Below are 19224 nucleotides of genomic sequence, written 5' to 3' on the forward strand. Positions count from 1 at the left end.
TTGTTAATTATTCTCATAATAGTAGTTTTTTGTTTACAGATACTGTGTTTTGATAGCGCTATGCATGGCAATCACTGTTTTTATTAGTCTATCTATCTATCTATATACCTAGGCTGCTTCCCCCAAGGAAAGGGAGGTAGCCGAGACAGGACGACACACTCTCCATTTACTCATCCATTTAAACACATTCATTCACATCTTAGCCCCAAAGGGGAGAACGGACAGATCCTCACCGCACCACACCGCACAAGGGTCAACTGCGCAATGCAATCAGTGACATCCGCAGCAGGGCCCGACAGCAGAGCTGGTTTACCCCTGCCACATCATAACATACCCATCCCCTTACCCGCACCTGACCTGACTAGCTGATCAGACCAAATGCGGGAGAATATCCCCTCAGGGCTGCGTCATCACTTATTTATTCACAATTTCTCTCCATTTATTTCTGTCACGCACAGCCACTCTTCCTTGCTCGACAGACATCCCTCTCGCATCCAGCGCTCTCTTCACACTATCCATCCATCCTATTCGTGGTCTTCCTCTCAGCCTTACACCTCTCACATCAGATCTAGTTATCTTTTTCACCAATCGCTCATTATCCATTCTCTCCATATGCCCAAACCATCGCAACACCCTCTGCTCAACTCTACCAGCCATCTCCTGAACAACTCCAGTTCTCCTTCGCACTTCATCATTTCGCACCCGATCCATACGCGTCACTCCACACATACTCCTCAGACACCTCATCTCCATTACATTCAAACTTTTCCTCTCTGCTACACCCATATTCCATGTTTCAGCCCCATATAATGCAGTCGGTACCACAACACCCTCATACAGCCTTCTCTTTACATCCATTCTAAGCGAACGACATTTAAACACTTTTTTCATTCCTCCCAGCACCTTTCCTACTTCATTTATTCTAAACTTCACTTCTGCATCTATTCTTCCATCCACAGCAACATGTGACCCTAGATATTTAAAACAATCTACCTCCTCAAGCAACTCACCATTCAAAACTATATTCATCCCCCTACCATCTATCAACCTCGTACACTTCATCACTTTACTCTTATTCTCATTTACTTTCAAATTCCTCCTTTCACACACCCTTCCAAACTCCTCTACCAACTGTCTCAATCTCTCCTCTGAATCAGTCACCAGTGCAGTATCATCTGCAAACAGCAGCTGCTTCAGATTCCAATCTCCACCATCAACATTTACCAGACTCAGACCACCTAAAACTCTTGCATTCACCTCCCTTACAACACCATCCATGTAAATATTAAACAACCAAGGTGACATCACACATCCCTGTCGCAGCCCCACTCTTACGGAAACCAATCACTCACAGCATTTCCCACTCTACACATGCTCTACTATTTACATAAAAACTTTTCACCCCTTTTAGTAACCTACCATCAAGTCCATACAATCTTAAAACAGTCCACAAAGCCTCCCTATCAATTCTATCATACGCTTTCTCTAAATCCATAAATGCCCAAAACACATCCTTGCCTTTCGCTAAATACTTTTCACACACTTGTCTCACAGCAAACACCTGATCAACGCATCCCCTCCCTCTCCTAAAGCCACACTGCTCATCACTAATCACTCCCTCTAAAATACCCTCTCTAACTCTCATAATTAACACTCTACCATACACCTTACCTACAACACTCAACAGACTTATACCCCTAAAGCTAGTACATTCATACTTATCACCCTTGCCTTTATACAACGGGACCACACAAGCACTTGCCCAGTCAATTGGCACCATACCTTTCTCAAAGCACACATTCAACAATCTTACTAACCAGTCAACAATAGTCACTCCACCACCCTTCAGGCATTCCACAGCACACCCATCCATACCTGCAGCTTTCCCTGTTTTCATCTCCTTTACTGCCTTCTCCACTTCCTCCTTCGTGATCAAAGAATCATTCAACTCTCCCAACACATTTATTCCTTGCACCCTTCCATCCGCCACAATCTCAGCCACCCTTTCCTCCTCTACATTTAATAATCTTTCAAAATACTCTGCCCATCTCTTCCTTACTGCATCCATCTCAATTAACATCCTTCCATCCTCTGCTTTTACTCGTTCTTCCTTCCCAGACTCTCCCTTTCGCACCCTTTTCACCTCCTTCCAAAACATTTTCTTATTCTGTTGAAAATTCTCTGTCAGCCGCCTACCCCACCTCTCATCTGCTGTCACTTTAGCATCACGCACAGCCCTTCTCGCTCTATTCCTCTTTTCCTTATACCTTTCATATGACATCTCATCCTTCCTCTGCAGCCACACTTCATATGCACGTCTCTTCTCGGCCACAGCCATACTTACTTCCTCGCACCACCATTCACTTCCTTTTCTTACACCACCACCCACACGTCTCACACCACACACCTCTTCTGCGTGCCCCACCACAGCACTCTTAAACAACTGCCATTCCTCCTCCACGCTGCCATTTTCCCGATCTTTCACTGCGCTCCACTCATCTTTCAATTTCTCCTGATACTCTATCTTTTTCTCTCTTTTATCCAACTCACTCACTTTCAAAACCTCCCTGCCACACCTAACCCTCCTAGCTCTCACCCATCTCTTACCTACTCTTAACTTTCCCTCCACCAGGTAGTGGTCAGACATACCTCCACCCTCCCCTCTCAGAACTCTCACATCCAACAATCTTCCTAAACATTCCAAGACACAACCACATAGTCCATCAAAGCTCTATCAACAACCCTTCCACCCTCCTGTCTCACCCATGTATACTTATAAATATCTTTCTTCTCAAACAGCGTATTCCCAATCACCATCTCTCGCTCAACACACATCGCTATCATTCGTTCCCCATTTTCATTTCTTCCAGGCACACCATGCATACCAACTACGCCTTCAATTGCTACATTTCCCACTCTAGCATTCAGATCTCCCATCATTACCACATTCACATTCGCTCCAAAACTCTGCAGACACTCATCAACATCATTCCAGAAAGACTCCCTCTCTTGTTCATCCCTTTCACTACCAGGCCCATATGCACTCACAAACACCCACAACTCACGTTCAAATTTCGCTTTCACCCACATCAGTCTCGATGACACCTCCTTCCATTCAATCACACACTGCTGTACTTCCGGACTCACTAACAAGGCCACACCTTCTCTTGCCCTTCCTCTATCAACACCTGACAATCTTCCATTCACACTTCCAAACATAGATTCCCCCTTCCCTTTCATCTTCGTTTCACTCAAAGCTAACACATCCAACTTTCTTCTCACAAACATTTTATTAGTACACAATGCAAAAAAATTGCAGAGGAAATTTCTCGTACACGAAACAATTATTGGATTCCTCACAACTGACTTGGTGCCACCAGAGTCCTTCATCTTGGCAGAGAAAAAAATAGAAGTACCAGTTTTCTTGTATATCCTAGTTTACCATAAATCTAATAAAACTGTTGGATTCACGTGAATTCTTTACAATACTTTCCTACCTTTTATTAATCTGATTTAATAATCGTAAGAAAAGTAAAAGAATATAAATGGTTGCATAGGAACTTCTAGTCATTCGTCTTCATTCGCTTTATATCATTTAGTTATGGTTAGATATAATAAGTGAAAATGCACTTCTATTCTCCAACTATTTATGTGTCCATTTGTATAAAGTGAAATTGTTTAGTATGTATAACAGAACAACTATGGAGAAAAGACTCTGTGCTTATAGTATGGTGAAGCCTGAGGCAAAAATTACACCTCGCCCTGCCAACCACTCTTCCCCATGGTGTCAGACGTCTACACCCGGCTAATTAAGTATTATCACCTCACATACCCAGCCACCATTCATCTCACGACATCTCCCTACCAACCAACTCATTGCCTCCACTGACCTTCAGGGCGGCCGCTTCTACCCAGAGTTATGAGGGGCATGGCTTTCTTAAGTTTCTCCTCACTTGTGGCTGCTGCCATTGGTGTGTCAATCAATCCAGGTAGCACACAGTTTACACGTATGGCTTTGCTGAAATGGCAAGGAGTTTCAACAATTTGCACTTCAGTGTGGATGAATCATATTACAAAATATCGTTCTTTATATATGGGGAAAATAATAACCAGCATTAAAGCAAATACAGTACAAGGACACCATGATCAGGCCATTGTCAGGATGCCTAAATGGTTTACCTACCTCGCCAATTCCGCAGCACACGTCTTGGTGAGTGAAATAGCTCCTCCTTTGCTGGCAGTATAACCACTCATTTCGGTACAGCCAGTTTTCCCCATAATACTTGTAATATTCACTATTGCACCCTTGGAATCTCTCCCACTTTCCAGAAATGACCTTGCAAAAGCCTGGGTTACCAAGAAAATTCCCTGCAGAGTACAAGGAGATAATAATATTAGATTCCTTGTTGCCTAAGTTACAGTACTAATTTCATTATAGTCTGACCACAGTATGCTACTTTTACGTCATGTACTATTATTCAATGAAATGATCGTCAAAACTTGGAACTGACCGTCAGGTTGACACCAATATTTTTCTGCCAGGAGTCATCATCGGTCTCTAAGATGGAAGCGAAGGTTGCCACGCCGGCACAGTTGACTAGCAGTGAGGGCGGGGCGCCACACTGGTCCTGGGCTGACTTCATGGCGTCCTCCACACTGCACCTGTCACTCACGTCCATGGCCACAGCCACGTGCTGATGCCCACCTGCCGGAGACAGGGAAATAATACATATGGTCTTTGTTAGGATATATTACAAAATGTTTTGTAAATAATAACACCAAAATTCCGCCAACCAGAAAATTCTCATGTGCAAATAGCAATTAAAAGAAACGTTTTGCGCAGCGTCAAGCCAGAAAATATGTTTGTGTTGTGAGGTACTTAATAATGACATTTACAGTAAATCCAATTAGGAAGTTAAATGGATGTCACCCGGACAGACCTAAAAGCAAAGTTAGAAAGTTTTACCTCAGGACTGCGGGAATGGGGCACAATAAGAAATTCATTATATTGCATACTGTCAAATACATCAGGGAAAATGACAACCTTCTCCTTCGGGCACTAAGTAACTGTGCCATCCTGTCTTTCAAGTGGAAGTGTGGACACGCCAACACCAAATAAAGCAGAAATGAGCATGTTCCACCACTTCTGAGGTGCTAGTTTTATATTCTGATTGAGCTACAGATTAAGCAGCCTAAGCCATAGCCCTGGGGGAATTATGAGAGAGAGAGAGAGAGAGAGAGAGAGAGAGAGAGAGAGAGAGAGAGAGAGAGAGAGTTATCCACTTATTCTGAGCACTCCTGAGATAGAAAGAGCGTTCCTGGGTTTTAAATACAGTCGCTGAAAAAAAAAAATCGTCGAGCCAGGAAAGTAAACACTGTCAACCTGTTCACTGACCCAAACAACACGTGCAATATATAAATTATAGAAGGAGGATCAAACAAAGGCATTTATATAACTTGTGTTTGCTCATCAGTACTTGGTCTTTCCATCCATAGCCTTCAGTACAACTATTCAGCGATTTGGCCTGCTGCCAGAGATTATACTCGTGAATCTATCTATCTATCTATCTGTCTTGTGTGTGTGTGTGTGTGTGTGTGTGTGTGTGTGTGTGTGTGTGTGTGTGCAAAATATGCAGTGATGGACTTTTACTCATCTAACGGCCGTCTGTGATCTTCAAATGTTTTTCTTTCATTTTGAAGTTTATTTTTTGAACCATTCACAGGCGAAGTTAATTTCATCGCTCTTCTTCCATTTGTCGCCTAGTATAGCCCAACCATGATGAGGACGGGGGGAGATAAAAGCTGGCAAAAACAAAACAAATTGTTTGCCATAACTATATATATATATATATATATATATATATATATATATATATAATCTTATATATATATATATATATATATATATATATATATATATATATATATATATATATATATATATACTCGTATATTTATATTTCAAAACTTTTCAGTCAGTTTTCCTATTCACACCGCATGTAAAAAAGTACTGATGTTTGGTGCATCTGTCAACACTCTTGTACTGTGAACCAATGATCTAATGCCAAAGAACAGATGATTAAGTGCAGGGTGGTTGCAGGGAAGGATACATATTCCAGGGTTATACTGTACAGCTGCTTTTTCTTTTTTCATATATATATCTCTGTATTGTTTATTGCTTCCCCAATGCTTCTTCGGAACCCAGCGTATTTAACTCCATATCCACTCAGTTGACATACCTTAACCTCACTCTTACCATTGAAATTACCGTTTTGGGTGATTTTAACGTCCATAATGTAGAATGGTTGTTGCATTCTGCCAGGACTGACGATAATGGACTAGAATGCGAGCTGTTTGCAGAATCGTTTAATTTCATACTACTGGTAAAACAACCAACGAGAATACCAGACAATCCTGACCGTGGTGCCTGTCTCTTGGATCTATTCCTGACAAGTAACCTTGATCAATACAGGATAGAAGTACTGTCACCGGTTGGATCTTCCAACCAAAATCTCATCAAAGTCTCATTAGGCAGTTTGCCCAAACCTCCCCGTTCTGAACCAATCAGCGTGACGTGATGGCACTTTGATAGGGAAGACTGGGGTGTATTTAGAAATGATCTTGCAAATATTCCATGGCAGTCCTTCTTCTCCACTGACATGAATGGACTAGTTGACAGTCGCATACAAGTTAAATATAGTAATAAAATGGTCACTGGTAATCATCGGAATATCATTATTTTTCATCTTTGATCTAATATTTATGAACAAAAAATAGTCAAAGTTGGATATTATCGTACCTCGCGCGAAACACGCACCCTCACTGTGACGTCACAAACACTACTAGGGCCACAGATGGCCGCCACTCACAACAATGTCTGGGAATCATATTTCAGTATCGGTAAGATCTCTGTGATATTCTGCTGTTATTATCATACCCGGTATGTAAGACTTTGTGTGGTAGCTCTCTTAAAGACGAAGCATGCTATGTCTGTTCTTTAGTGATAAGTTTTGTTGGTTTTAGAGAGACTTGTAGGGATGGTGAATCTTGTGACAACCAGGGGATACTTGTAGGACAACTCGGTAGCACAAAGATTAGATATGATAAAGTCGTAATGAAGTGATTAATGAACTGAATCAGGAAGTACTGCTAGGTCCTGATTCCAGGGGCATATAGCCATGAAATTGGGCAGTAATACATAGGGAAGATGTCACAAAGACCGAAATATTTCAGTGTTTTTTCCTCCTAGACAGGCCTAAATGTCGACAACTAGACCTCTGGATTATTTGGTTATCTGATTTCTTGGTCTTATGTACTGGTCATGTTTGAACACCTTTTTAGTAACAGCCAGTCTGATGTGGAGAATAAGATAATCACATCGTTACCAATGGCTTAAGCCAAAGTTAGGGTTGGTTTTGCTTGACAGGTGACTATTAGATTACGTTAAGCTGTATATGCTAGGCTGCTACAATTTTTATCGTCATATAAGTTCATACTTACGTAATTATCTGAAATCTGGTCAAAATTTTTTGTTTAATTGACTATTAACAAAATATCAGGAATCAGAGCAAAAATTTGCTAAAGTAAGCAGAAGTGTTTCACCTCTAGCTTGACAGACTTCTGTTTTGTGTAAATATTGATTTAGAATGCAAATACATTTATTTGAGCTTTAGATATTTATGCAAAATGGAAGTCTGTCAATGCATGCTGACAACTGAAGGGTAAATATCTGCTAACTATAGCATGTTTTGGCTCTGAAACCTGATTTTTTATTAATAATCATATTAAGTACAAATTTTTGACCGCATCAACTCTCCAACTCGAATTATTCCCGATCCTTCTGGCACTTGCCACAAACCTTTCTAACACCTTTACCTCATCATCCTTCCCTCCTCTTTTCTACTCTGATGGCTCTGTAGCTGTTTCTTCCATTGATAAAGCAGATCTCTTCACTCAGACTTTCTCCTCCAATTCCACCTTAGACGATTCCGGTGCTGTTCCTCCATCACTTCCTCCCTCTGACTTCAGCATGGCTGAAATTAAAATTTCTTCAGCTGATGTATTTTCTGCCATCACAGGCCTCAATACTAATAAGGCATATGGGCCTGATGGAGTCCCTCCTGTTGTTCTCAAGAACTGTGCTTCTGTGCTTACACCCTGCCTAGGCAAACTCTTTCACCTTTGTCTATCAACTTGTACCTTTCCTTCTTGTTGGAAGTTTGCTCTCATTCAGCCAGTCCCAAAGAAGGGTGACCATTCCCAACCCTCTAACTATCGTCCAATTGCTTTAACATCCTGTGTATCAAAAGTTTTCGAGTCAATTCTTAATAGAAAAATTTTAAAGCATCTTTCCTATCACAACCTTCTTTCTGATCGTCAGTATGGGTTCCGTCAGGGATGCTCCACTGGTGATCTTCTCACTTACCTTTCAGACTCCTGGTCATCCTCCTGTCGGGACTTTGGCGAAAGCTTTGCCATTTCACTTGACATCTCAAAGGCTTTCGATCGAGTCTGGCATAAATCTTTAATTTCCCAACTGCCCTCTTACGGTTTCTGTCCTTCTATCTGTGCCTTCATCTCTAGCTTGCTTTCTGGTCGTTGTATAGCCGCTGATGTAGATGGCCATCGTTCTTCTCCTAGATCTATCAACAGTGGTGTTCCTCAGGGCTCTGTCCTATCACCAACTCTCTTCCTTTTATTCATCACTGACCTTCTAAGCTGTACACCTAACCCTATCCATTCATACACTGATGACTCCACCCTTCACCTTTCCATTCGGTTCCTGCAACGTCCATTTCAGCAGTTACTTCACCAAACAAGGGATGAGGCTATTGCACACCTAATGTCTGACTTGGCTCATATCTCTGACTGGGGTAAAAATAATCTGGTTGTTTTTAATGCATCAAGGACTCAGTTTTTGCACCTATCAACCCGACAAAATTTTCCACAGGTATACCCACTAATGTTTAATAAGTCTCAGCTTTATCCTGCATCATCCTTGAACATGCTTGGGGTTTCATTTACTCGGGACTAATCTTGAAAAGATTATATTTACATCTCGTGTTAAATCTGCTTCCAAAAGATTAGATGTGCTAAACCGACTCCATTCCTTCTTTACCCTGCACAATTGTTGACTCTATACAGGGGTTTTATCCACCCCTGTTTAGAGTACAACTCTCATGTGTGGGGAGGCTCCCCACATACAGCTCTTCTCAATAGGGTGGAGTCAAAGGCTTTTCGTCTCATTAACTCTCTTCTTCTTACTGACGTCCTTCAATCTCTGTCTCTTCATCGCACTGTTGCATCTTTATCTCTTTTCTATCGCTACTTCAGTGGTCACTGCTCCTCTGAACTGTCCGCATGCATTCCTCCACATCTACGATGGGCGCGTAGCACCTGTCTTGCAGCAAACTCTCATCCCTTTTCTGTCCAACTCTCTAATACAAGAGTTAACTGTTACTCCCAGTCCTTCATTTATGCAATGGGTCAACTCTGGAACTGTCTCCCTCTGTCTGTATTCCCTGCTTCCTATGATCTCCAGTCTTTCAAACGCAGTGTGTCCAGGCATCTCGAAATGATTGGATCTTGAATTTGGCTGTCTCTTGTATTTTGTTTTTCTCTTAGAAGGAACAATAATTGCTGGCTCCTGGCCTTTGGTTCCTTCTTCCTTGCATAAAAAAATAATTGAGTGTGTATTTTTTTATGCGAATAGAAAGGAACCAAAGGCCAGGAGCCTCCAAACAATTCCTATAAAGAAAAAAAAAACAATACAAAAGTAAGCCAGATTCAAGATCTGTTCATTTCGAGATGCCTGGACACACTGCGTTTGAAAGACTGGACACAATAGGAAGTAGGAAATACAGACAGACGGAGACAGTTCCAGAGTTGACCCGTTGCATAAATGAAGAACTGGGAGTAACGGTTAACTCTTGCACTAGAGAGTTGGACAGAAAAGGGATGAGAGTTTGTTGCTAGACGGGTGCTAAGCGCCCGTCGTAGAGGTGTAGGGATGCAAGCAGACAGTTCAGAGGAACAGTGACCATGGAAGTAGTGACAGAAAAGAGATAAAGAGGCAACAGTGCGGTGAAGAGACAAAGGTTGAAGGGAGCCAGTAAGAGGAGAAGAGTTAATGAGCCTTTAACTCCACCCTATTGAGAAGAGCTGTATGTGGGGAGCCTCTCCACACATGAGAGTTGCACTCTACACAGGGGCGAATAAAACCCGGGTATAAAGTCAACAACTGTGCAGGGGTAAAGAAGGTACGGAGTCTACTTAGCACACCTAATCTCTTGGAAGCTGATTTTACAAGAGATGTAGTATGATCATTCCAAGCTAAATCCCGAGTGAATGAAACCCCAAGCGTGTTCAAGGATGATGCAGGCTTGAGCTGAATATTATTAAACATTAGTGGGTACTCCTGTGGAAAAGTCTGTCGGGTTGATGGGTGTAAAAACTGTCACTGATGCATTAAAAACAACAAGATTATTTTTACCCCAGTCAGAGATACGAGCCAAGTCAGACATTAGGTGTGTAATAGCCTCATCACTTGTTTGCTGAAGTAATTTTTTTTTTCTTTTTATGTGTCCGACTCTGGGCATAGGCTTCACAGCCTGCTATCAAGGCCCAGTAGTCCTCCTACATACCATACACTTCTACATGTCACCACTTCGGCGCTAACACCCACCGTCCATATTGAATACATGCTAGAGCTGTCTCATACAGGACTGGTGTATTGGTATTAGCGGGGGTATTTTTACGACATGTCAGCGGGTCTTCTGGTAGATCAGTAAAGCCTGATTTAATGAAATTCAAATCCTTAAACTGTTCCTTGCCCCAGCCGGGATTTGAACCTGGGTCCCTTAGGACCCCACGCCACCTCTCTACCGATTGAGCCACCGCCTCAAATGGACGTTGCTGGAACCGAATGGAAAGGTGAAGGGTGGAATCATCAGTGTACGAGTGGATAGGGTTAGATGTACAGCTTAGAAGATCATTGATGAATAAAAGGAAGAGAGTTGGTGATAGGACAGAGCCCTGAGGAACACCACTGTTGATAGATTTAAGAGAAGGACGATGGCCTTTTACAATAGCTGTTATAGAACGACCAGAAAGGAAGCTGTAGATGAAGGCACAGATAGAAGGAGAGAAACCATAAGAGGGCAGTTTGGAAATTAAAGATTTATGCCAGACTCGATCGAAAGTCTTTGAGATGTCAAGTGAGATAGCAAAGCTTTCGCCAAAGTCCCGAAAGGAGGATGAACAGGAGTCAGAAAGATAGGAGGGAAGATCGCCAGTGAAGCGTACCTGACGGAATCCATACTGACGATCAGAAAGGAGGTTGTGATAGGAGAGATGCTTTAAAGTTTTTTTTTAAGTATAGACTCGAAAACTTTTGAGACACAGGATGTTAAAGCCATTGGACGATAGTTAGAGGGTTGGGAATGGTCATCTTTCTTTGGGACTGGCTGAATAAGAGCAAATTACCAGCAAGGAGGAAAGGTACAAGCTGAAAGACAAAGGCGAAAGAGTTTGCCTAGGCAGGGTGTAAGCACAGAAGCACAGTTTTTGACGACAACAGGAGGGACTCCATCAGACCCATATGATTGTTACTATTGAGGCCAGTGATGGCAGAAAATACATCAGCTGAAGAAATTTTAATGTCAGCCATGAGGAGGTCAGAGGGAGGAAATGATGGAGGAACAGCATCGGATTGGTCTAAGGTGGAATTGGAGGAGAAAGTCTGAGCGAAGAGATCTGCTTTATGATTAGAAGAAATAGCTACAGAGCCATCAGAGTAGAAAACAGGAGGGAAGATTGATGAGGTAAAGTTGTTAGAAAGGTTTTTGGCAAGGTGCCAGAAGGAGCGGGAAGAATTCGAATAGGAGAGTTGAGAGCATTTAGCACGGATGAAATTATTTTTAGCAGAGCGAAGAACAGACTTAGCACGATTCCGGGCAGAAACAAAAAAGATGTGATTCAGGGATGGGTTGGCTCTGGTACCTTTTATAGGCCCTCTCCATGTTGTGGACAGCATTAGAACAAGCGTGATTAAACCAAGGCTTTCTTGCATCAGTCAAAGGATATGAGAAAGGAATGTATGTTTCCATGCCTGAGAGAATAACCTTCATAATGCGCAAGGCACACTCAGATGGCTCCCGGCCATCGAAGCAATAATCATTCCAGGGAAAATCTAAGAAGTACTGCCTGAGGGCCTCCCAATCCACAGTTCCAAAATGCCACAGTCGACGTTTCTTTGGAGGGTCCACAGGCCGTACTGGAGCGATAGGACAGGTTAAGGTAATAAGGTTGTGATCAGAGGACCCAAACGGACAGGAAAGATTAACAGTGTAAGCAGAAGGATTAGTTGTAAGGAAGAGGTCCAGTATGTTGGAGCTCTCTCCAAAGCGGTCAGGGATACTAGTAGGGTGCTGTACAAGCTGCTCTAGGACATTAAGGATAGAAAAAATGTAGACTTGTTCACCTGGTGGATCTGTGAAAGGACAGGAGAGCCAAAGGTGGTGGTGAACATTGAAATCTCCTAGAATGGAGACTTCAGAGAAAGGAGAAATGGATAGAATGTGTTCCATTGAAGAAGTAAGACAGTCAAAGAATTTTTGATAGTAGAATTAGGGGATAAGTAAACACCAGAGATATATATAGTCAGAGAATGACAGGAGAGCCGAAGCCAGAGAGTACAGAATTCCGAAGAATCAAGCAAAGGAACACGAGAACAAGATAAGTCGTTGTGTACATATACACAACAGCCACCTTTGGCTTTGAAATGAGTATAGAGAAAGTAGAAGGATACAGAAAAGGGTTTGCTGTCAGTTGCCTCAGACAACTGAGTCTCGGTAAGTAAGAGAAGGTGAGGTTTAGAGGAGGAGAGGTGATGTTCAACAGATAGAAAGTTAGAGAAAAGGCCGCCAATGTTGCAGAAATGAAGAAGTAAGTCAGACAGTGGTTCCAAGGAGCTCTTAGAGTCGTTACTGGGAGAGGGACGGATGGTGGGGGCATTTATGGTCCCCCCCCTGGGGACTCCGAGGCATCAGTAGCATGCGCCATTTTTAATTTTGCAATTTTGAAAAGGAAGTGTAGTGTGTACTGTGCATGTAGTTTGGTGTTGACAGTTAGAGAAACATGTATTTGAGAGCACGCTGGCCTACTCCCTGTGTTAATGAGACACTGAAAAAGTTCAGCAAAGGGGAATGGCCAGGAACTAGTCCCGAGGGCTGATGAAACGGGAGCTTCAGCTCTCCCTGTCATCAGCTTTCCACACACCTTGGGAGTACTGCCCTGTTCGACTGGTGCTACAGTCTACTCAGAACCTATATGGTGATAAGAATTATGTTTTCCCCTGATTTGGTATTTCCTCGCACTGCTGCACACCAGTCGGAGTTGCCAGTTGTGATGGGGGTACTCTCGATGCACTGCTCGCCACCACAGCTTCTTGGAACAGTGGTGAATCTTTTTTCTGGTGTGATTCTATTTGTGTTCTTGCACAGTGGAACAAAGCTCCAATTGTGGTTATTTGCTGAGTTGGCCATGATGAAGCAAAGCTTGGCTAATCAGCAGAACCACAATCACTCAGCTAGGGATCACTGTCTTGTTTTTCCTCTGGGCTTGGAGGCCTGTGACGTCACAGCCACTCATGGCTCGCGCGCCATCAATCACTTTTTGTGTAACGTTGAAGGCTTATATCTCCAAATTTTTACTCTGGCTTGTCAAATTAACTATATAGTAGGATAATTCAACACATTCATCACCCAAATAAATTATTTACTTAAAAAAATAAAATCGACCGTCAACCAGTCTATTCTACTCAGTCCCTTATTAATGACTTAATACATGCTGGTATGAAAGTGTTCATAGATCGGACTCCCCAAAATGGTTTGACAGCAATTGTGCCAGAGCAATAATCAAGAAGTCCTTAGCATATAACTTTTACTTAATATAAAAAATATCTGAATCCCACAGTCAATTAAAATTGCTAGAAACCATAAAAAAGTAGTAATAAATCTTGCTAAATCAAAATTTCTTCACAACCAAGCATCAAAACTATTAAAGTAATAATCCTAATGACAACAGAATATTCTGGTCAACTCTCAGTTCTATCAATATAAGTTTAACAAGTCATCACCCATTTCCCCGCTCAAATTTTCAGATGGAAACATAACTGAACCACATTGACAAGAGAACATTCTTGCTAGTACGTTTGCCAGAAATACCACCTTAGAGTAAGTCAGTCAGAACGTCCCTGTACTAGGATTTGACTCTTCCGATATTGCTCCACTTAAGATACAGACTAGATACGTAAAATCCATCCCAGATAATTTAGCAGATCCAGATGGAATTCCTCCAATCATTTTGAAAAAGTGTTTCCCTGAACGTGCTCCTGTTCTAGCTAAATTATTCAGACTATGCTTAAGTACTTTTTCATTCTCTACTTCATGGAAAGTAGCCAATACCCACCCATTTCCGAAGAAAGGAAGTTCCTCTGACTCTTCTGATTACAGGTCAATAGCTATGACATCTGGTAAAGTTTGAGATTGTACGAACACATAGTTAAACATCTTGAATATAACAACTTAATTAGCGACAGACACTACGTTTTTAACTACGAATGATCCACTATTGATATTCTCAATTTCTTGACTCATACCATCCCTCAGTCAACAGACCAACATAGAAAATCAAGCAGTAGCCCTTGATATTTCTAAAACTGTTGTCAGAGTGTGGCACCAATCCCTGCTATCCAAACTCCCCTGCTAAGGCCTATCATCTTTTGTTCTACTGATTTCCACATATCTCAGCGACAGAAAGGTACGAGTAAAATTAGATGATGTGTATTCCAATTTCTACTCGATAATGCAGGTGTGTCACACGGATCAGTCCTGGTTCCAACCCTATTCCTAATTCGTGCTAATGATCTATCACCTTTAATCCCATTCACTAATACGCGGATGATTCAACACTTCACAGTTCCTTCACATTTAAACACCCATTCACAAAGTTTATTATCTCTAACTCGCAACTCAGTACAACAATCTCCATAAGTCAACACTTATCTAAGGTCCCTGAGTAGGAAGAAAACAACACAGTCTCATTTAATGCTAAGAAAACCAAAAATATACAGTTTACTAAACAAAATCACTTAATAAAATCCGCTTCATAGAAACTTGAATTATTGTACAGAATCCATAACTTCATCACTGCTGAGCGGTCAGCTATAATTTACACGAGTCATATGCATTCTCAGTTGGAATATTGCTCACCCTTGTGGTGTGGATGCGGAGAAGCTGCCCTAAAACAACTGGACAAAATTCAGAACAAAGCTACAGGAATTACTGATAACCCTGCAATTACAGTCGTTAAACAAGAACACCACCAATGCACACTTTACGTATGTTGGGGCAAAAGGAAAATGCTATCTGATGCCATGCACAATAATTCCATAGTTGTACTAGACGCCATGGGTGGGAATACTAGGTATAAATATACAGTATACATCATAATGCAGTGCAATTTGTTTCATTCTTCATACGTAAATACTGCATGTATTGTTTAAGGCAATGAACTGGCCGGCGATGTTTAGTGAGTTTTTTTAGACGATTATATTATTCCTGTAAATGCAGAGGACGTGCTACAATTCAAAGATTTAAATTTCAAGTGCTTTGTAAAATCTGTGAAACAGTTACTGTTTGTTTGTGACATGACAAATCAGTCATTTGTCACAAACCAACAACCCATAAATTTAATACTCCTGCACCTAGCACTGTACTGTTGGTTAAAAGACTGTAAATATTTTGTAAATTATTTCATACGATTATGAAGGATTAATTGCTGTTGTTGTATTCCTCTTTCTGTGGTGCTGGAAGGCATTAATTTTAAGAACTTGATCTGGCAACCCGCATCGTGAAATATGAAGCAGTTCTTGACATGAGATGTGGGGCTAACACTGTATAATATAGTATGTAACAGCTTTACCTTATTTATCAAACTTATGCAAATAAAAACAATAACATACCCATGTATAAGAATGTGATTATGTAATGAACTTTCTTTTAAATTAATAGTTGCCATCTGTAGCCGTGAGTTAGGGAAAGAGATATTGCTGGGGAAACTATACTCTTTTTGTTCTAACTTGGCCTAAAATTGTCACTGTCCCTCTTGAATGCAGATCTGTAACAATACCGTAGATTAACAGTAGAAACTGTTGCTACTCACGTGAAATTGCTGTGGAAAGGAGACAGAGATGCAGGACTGTCTTTTTCTGTCAATGAGCTACATAAAATAAGTTGCAAAAGGTCGAAAATCTGGACCAAGTTAAGGTGAAGGAACTATGGAGGACATTTAAAGATGGCCCATGAAAGTGACAGACTGTTTTACTGGTGCTGAATAACTGCCATCTTATGCCACTTCAGCAGGCAGTAAGGTAAGTAAACCAATATTTATTATCATGTTATTATCAGAAAGCCCTTAGTTAAAGGATGTGAAGTGGCGTTGTAAGCTGAGAACCTTGTGTTTATTTATTAAGGTTTGTTGGGTTAGCATTATTCAGATAAGTTTTGATGGAGACAAAGAGAGAGAGAGAGAGAGAGAGAGAGAGAGAGAGAGAGAGAGAGAGAGAGAGAGAGAGAGAGAGAGAGAGAGAGAGAGAGAGAGAGAGAGACAGACAGACAGACAGACAGACAAACAGACAGAGAGTCACAGGTGGGGAGGAGCAGGTAAGTAGAGAGACATGTGGAGGGGTGCACCGACGTCCAAATACGTGGCCTGAAGCCTGAGAATCTCCATCATGGTACCTTCATGTACGTGTTGTAAACCAATTTCCAAATACTTAATAAGGTAAATTTACATCTTGTCCAACAGGGGACGGAGTAGGGAGAATACAAATTTACACCTTGACACCCTTAGACAAAATAAGGGTAACGTAAATTTACATCTTGACAAACCTTAGACAAAATAAAGGGAGTGTAAGTTTACATCTTAAACAACAGGCGACAAACTTGGGAGAATGTAGATTTACATCTTGACCAACAGGTGACAAACTGGATAGGATGTAAGTTTATGTGTCAACCAGAAATGGGCTAAACAACTCTGAACCAATTATGCGACACCCTGTAAAGGATGACCTCAACAATATGTTCTCCAAACGTATTTCTCCCTACTCAGGAATGACAGTTCTTCGTCCAGCACATCACAATCCCAGGCAGCTACCCCTTCAGGCATTCTCCTTTGTACTTATCTATACTCAATAACAACTGCATTCTTCTAATGCACCAGAATCCCTTGCACCTCCCCTCACCAAAAATACCACATTGCTGTATACCTGCAGGTACTGGACTCGGAACTCCTCCAGGGAAGACCCCTGCACCATATTACATTTAACTCATAATGGGTTGGAAACTCAATATAGTTTAACCCCCCTTGGTCGGGCAAATATTATTATTATTTTTTTTGGGGGGGCAATGTCACTTCCATAAACCTTAAAACTATGGATAATAAACCAAGCAAACATGAGATTCGAGCAAGTGTTCATATTGTATTTAAAGCCATGCACACCAAGAGAATGACCGGACTCATGTTGCTAGAGAGAGAGAGAGAGAATGTCAGGAGACTTTTACTTATGTTGAACATTCTCTCCTCAGTATTTCACAGAACACAATGGTGCATCATGCAAACATAACGTTATCTCTGGCTAGTCTGTGATGCAATGGACATGAGAGTGACTCACCAGGCAGGAGAGTGAGGGTGTGTTTGGCCGCCTGAAGGTTGATATCAGTGACCACCACTTGGGCGCCCTCCCTGGCCAGCACCTGGCAGCATGCACGCCCAATGCCGCTCCCGCCACCTGAAGTGACAGGCACTAATCAGTTCACAGTAAACTTTACTCTTTAAATATAAACTCCTATCTGTAGTGAGTGCTCTGCCATCTCACTGAACATTTTTCTTTGCAAGTACCCAGTGCTTTCTTCTCTAACTCTTCATAATACTCTCAGCCAGTCAGTGTTCAGTGCCCTCCACTTGCTGCACAGCACTGCCAGTCAGTACTCAGTGCTCCTTCTTCAGTAGTATAGTTTTCCTTTTGATACTACAGTTTTTATGTACATTGGCGGACAGTAATATCAATGTTCTTTTATTGAACAAATATCAAATTCTCATACAATTCTCTGAGAAGAATATTGGGTTCCAACGATCGCATCACCGGTTTTTGAAAGTCATTGCTCACAGTCCCACCACCTGGTACCGCAGGACCAGACACTAGAGGAACACAATTCAATCCATTCAATCTGAGTATTCATTATTTTTCTTCCCGCCTTCATACAAATTTATTCAAACTAGGAGAGACCTCTTGTATCAAGGAATTAACCAGTGCTGTATCAAACCTTTCCAGTTCGTATAAGCTGAATGATGTCGCCTGGAGGTGGCAAATATAAATTTATCAATACTTCATCGGACTGAAGGGATTAGTGATAATATTAAACCGGTGAGCACTCCTACAGTCTGATGGCAACAGGGAGACTAATAGTATGGCAATGAGGTCTTGAGAAATCTTATTGACCAGCGTAATTTTACACTACGACACACTGTTTGGTTACCAAAGACTTGGGCTGCCGTGCAGTCAACAAAGGCAGGGTCGTCTCGCCAAACTGTTTGTGTACCCTGAGATTTAACGCCGTACTCTACGTGACGTGACATGTTTTGTAGCACATCTTCCATAGCGATTTATTTTCCATGATGGCCAATTACTTTCTCTTGTGTGTTAATTATGACGTTTTAATATCGACATATATCAGTAACAAGCAAGAGGATACCGAGATACGATGGGTAGAATGAATTACGAAGCAAGAAGTCTTGTGAATTCTTCCCAGCCACATCAACTTATAACCTTCATATATCAGTCATGTAGGTGGTGACGGAGTGTTATCACCACGCAATAAGTGTTACCTTGGACTAGACGGTTTTCTGCCGTCATAACTGTGACTGACTGCCTGTTGTATCTCAAGTATTTATTCAACGCCCATTAACCATCATTGCATTACACTGGCCTCATCAAAATTTTCATAAAATCTAACCATTAATAAAAATGGTAACCAGATTGTAAAGAAATATATACTATCCGTAGGTGTCATGCAGTAGCTAGTCAGCTATGGCGGAAAAAACTGGGTTGTTCAGTAATATTTATGTTGTTAGAGGAAACTTTTACCCGAGATAAGTGAGTAG

General features: G+C 41.5%; 1 protein-coding gene across 1 annotated transcript in view; it reads right to left on the reverse strand.

Annotated features, from left to right (window-relative positions):
• Window positions 1-18720, reverse strand: part of LOC145394112 ((3R)-3-hydroxyacyl-CoA dehydrogenase-like) — a 55151-nt gene extending 36431 nt beyond the window's left edge. The window contains exons 1-5 of the mRNA XM_080268092.1: window positions 18600-18720; window positions 17735-17851; window positions 4512-4705; window positions 4184-4368; window positions 3891-4018 (exon numbers count right to left, since the gene is read on the reverse strand). Coding sequence (XP_080124218.1) covers window positions 3891-4018; window positions 4184-4368; window positions 4512-4705; window positions 17735-17851; window positions 18600-18720 — 745 coding nt within the window. The remainder of the gene's footprint in view (window positions 1-3890; window positions 4019-4183; window positions 4369-4511; window positions 4706-17734; window positions 17852-18599) is intronic.
• Between the last annotated feature and the right edge of the window lie 504 nt (window positions 18721-19224).

The sequence above is a fragment of the Coenobita brevimanus genome, chromosome 26 (assembly GCF_032717465.1).
Source record: "Coenobita brevimanus isolate Jiangsu-jjx chromosome 26, ASM3271746v2, whole genome shotgun sequence".
Lineage (NCBI taxonomy): Eukaryota > Metazoa > Arthropoda > Malacostraca > Decapoda > Coenobitidae > Coenobita > Coenobita brevimanus.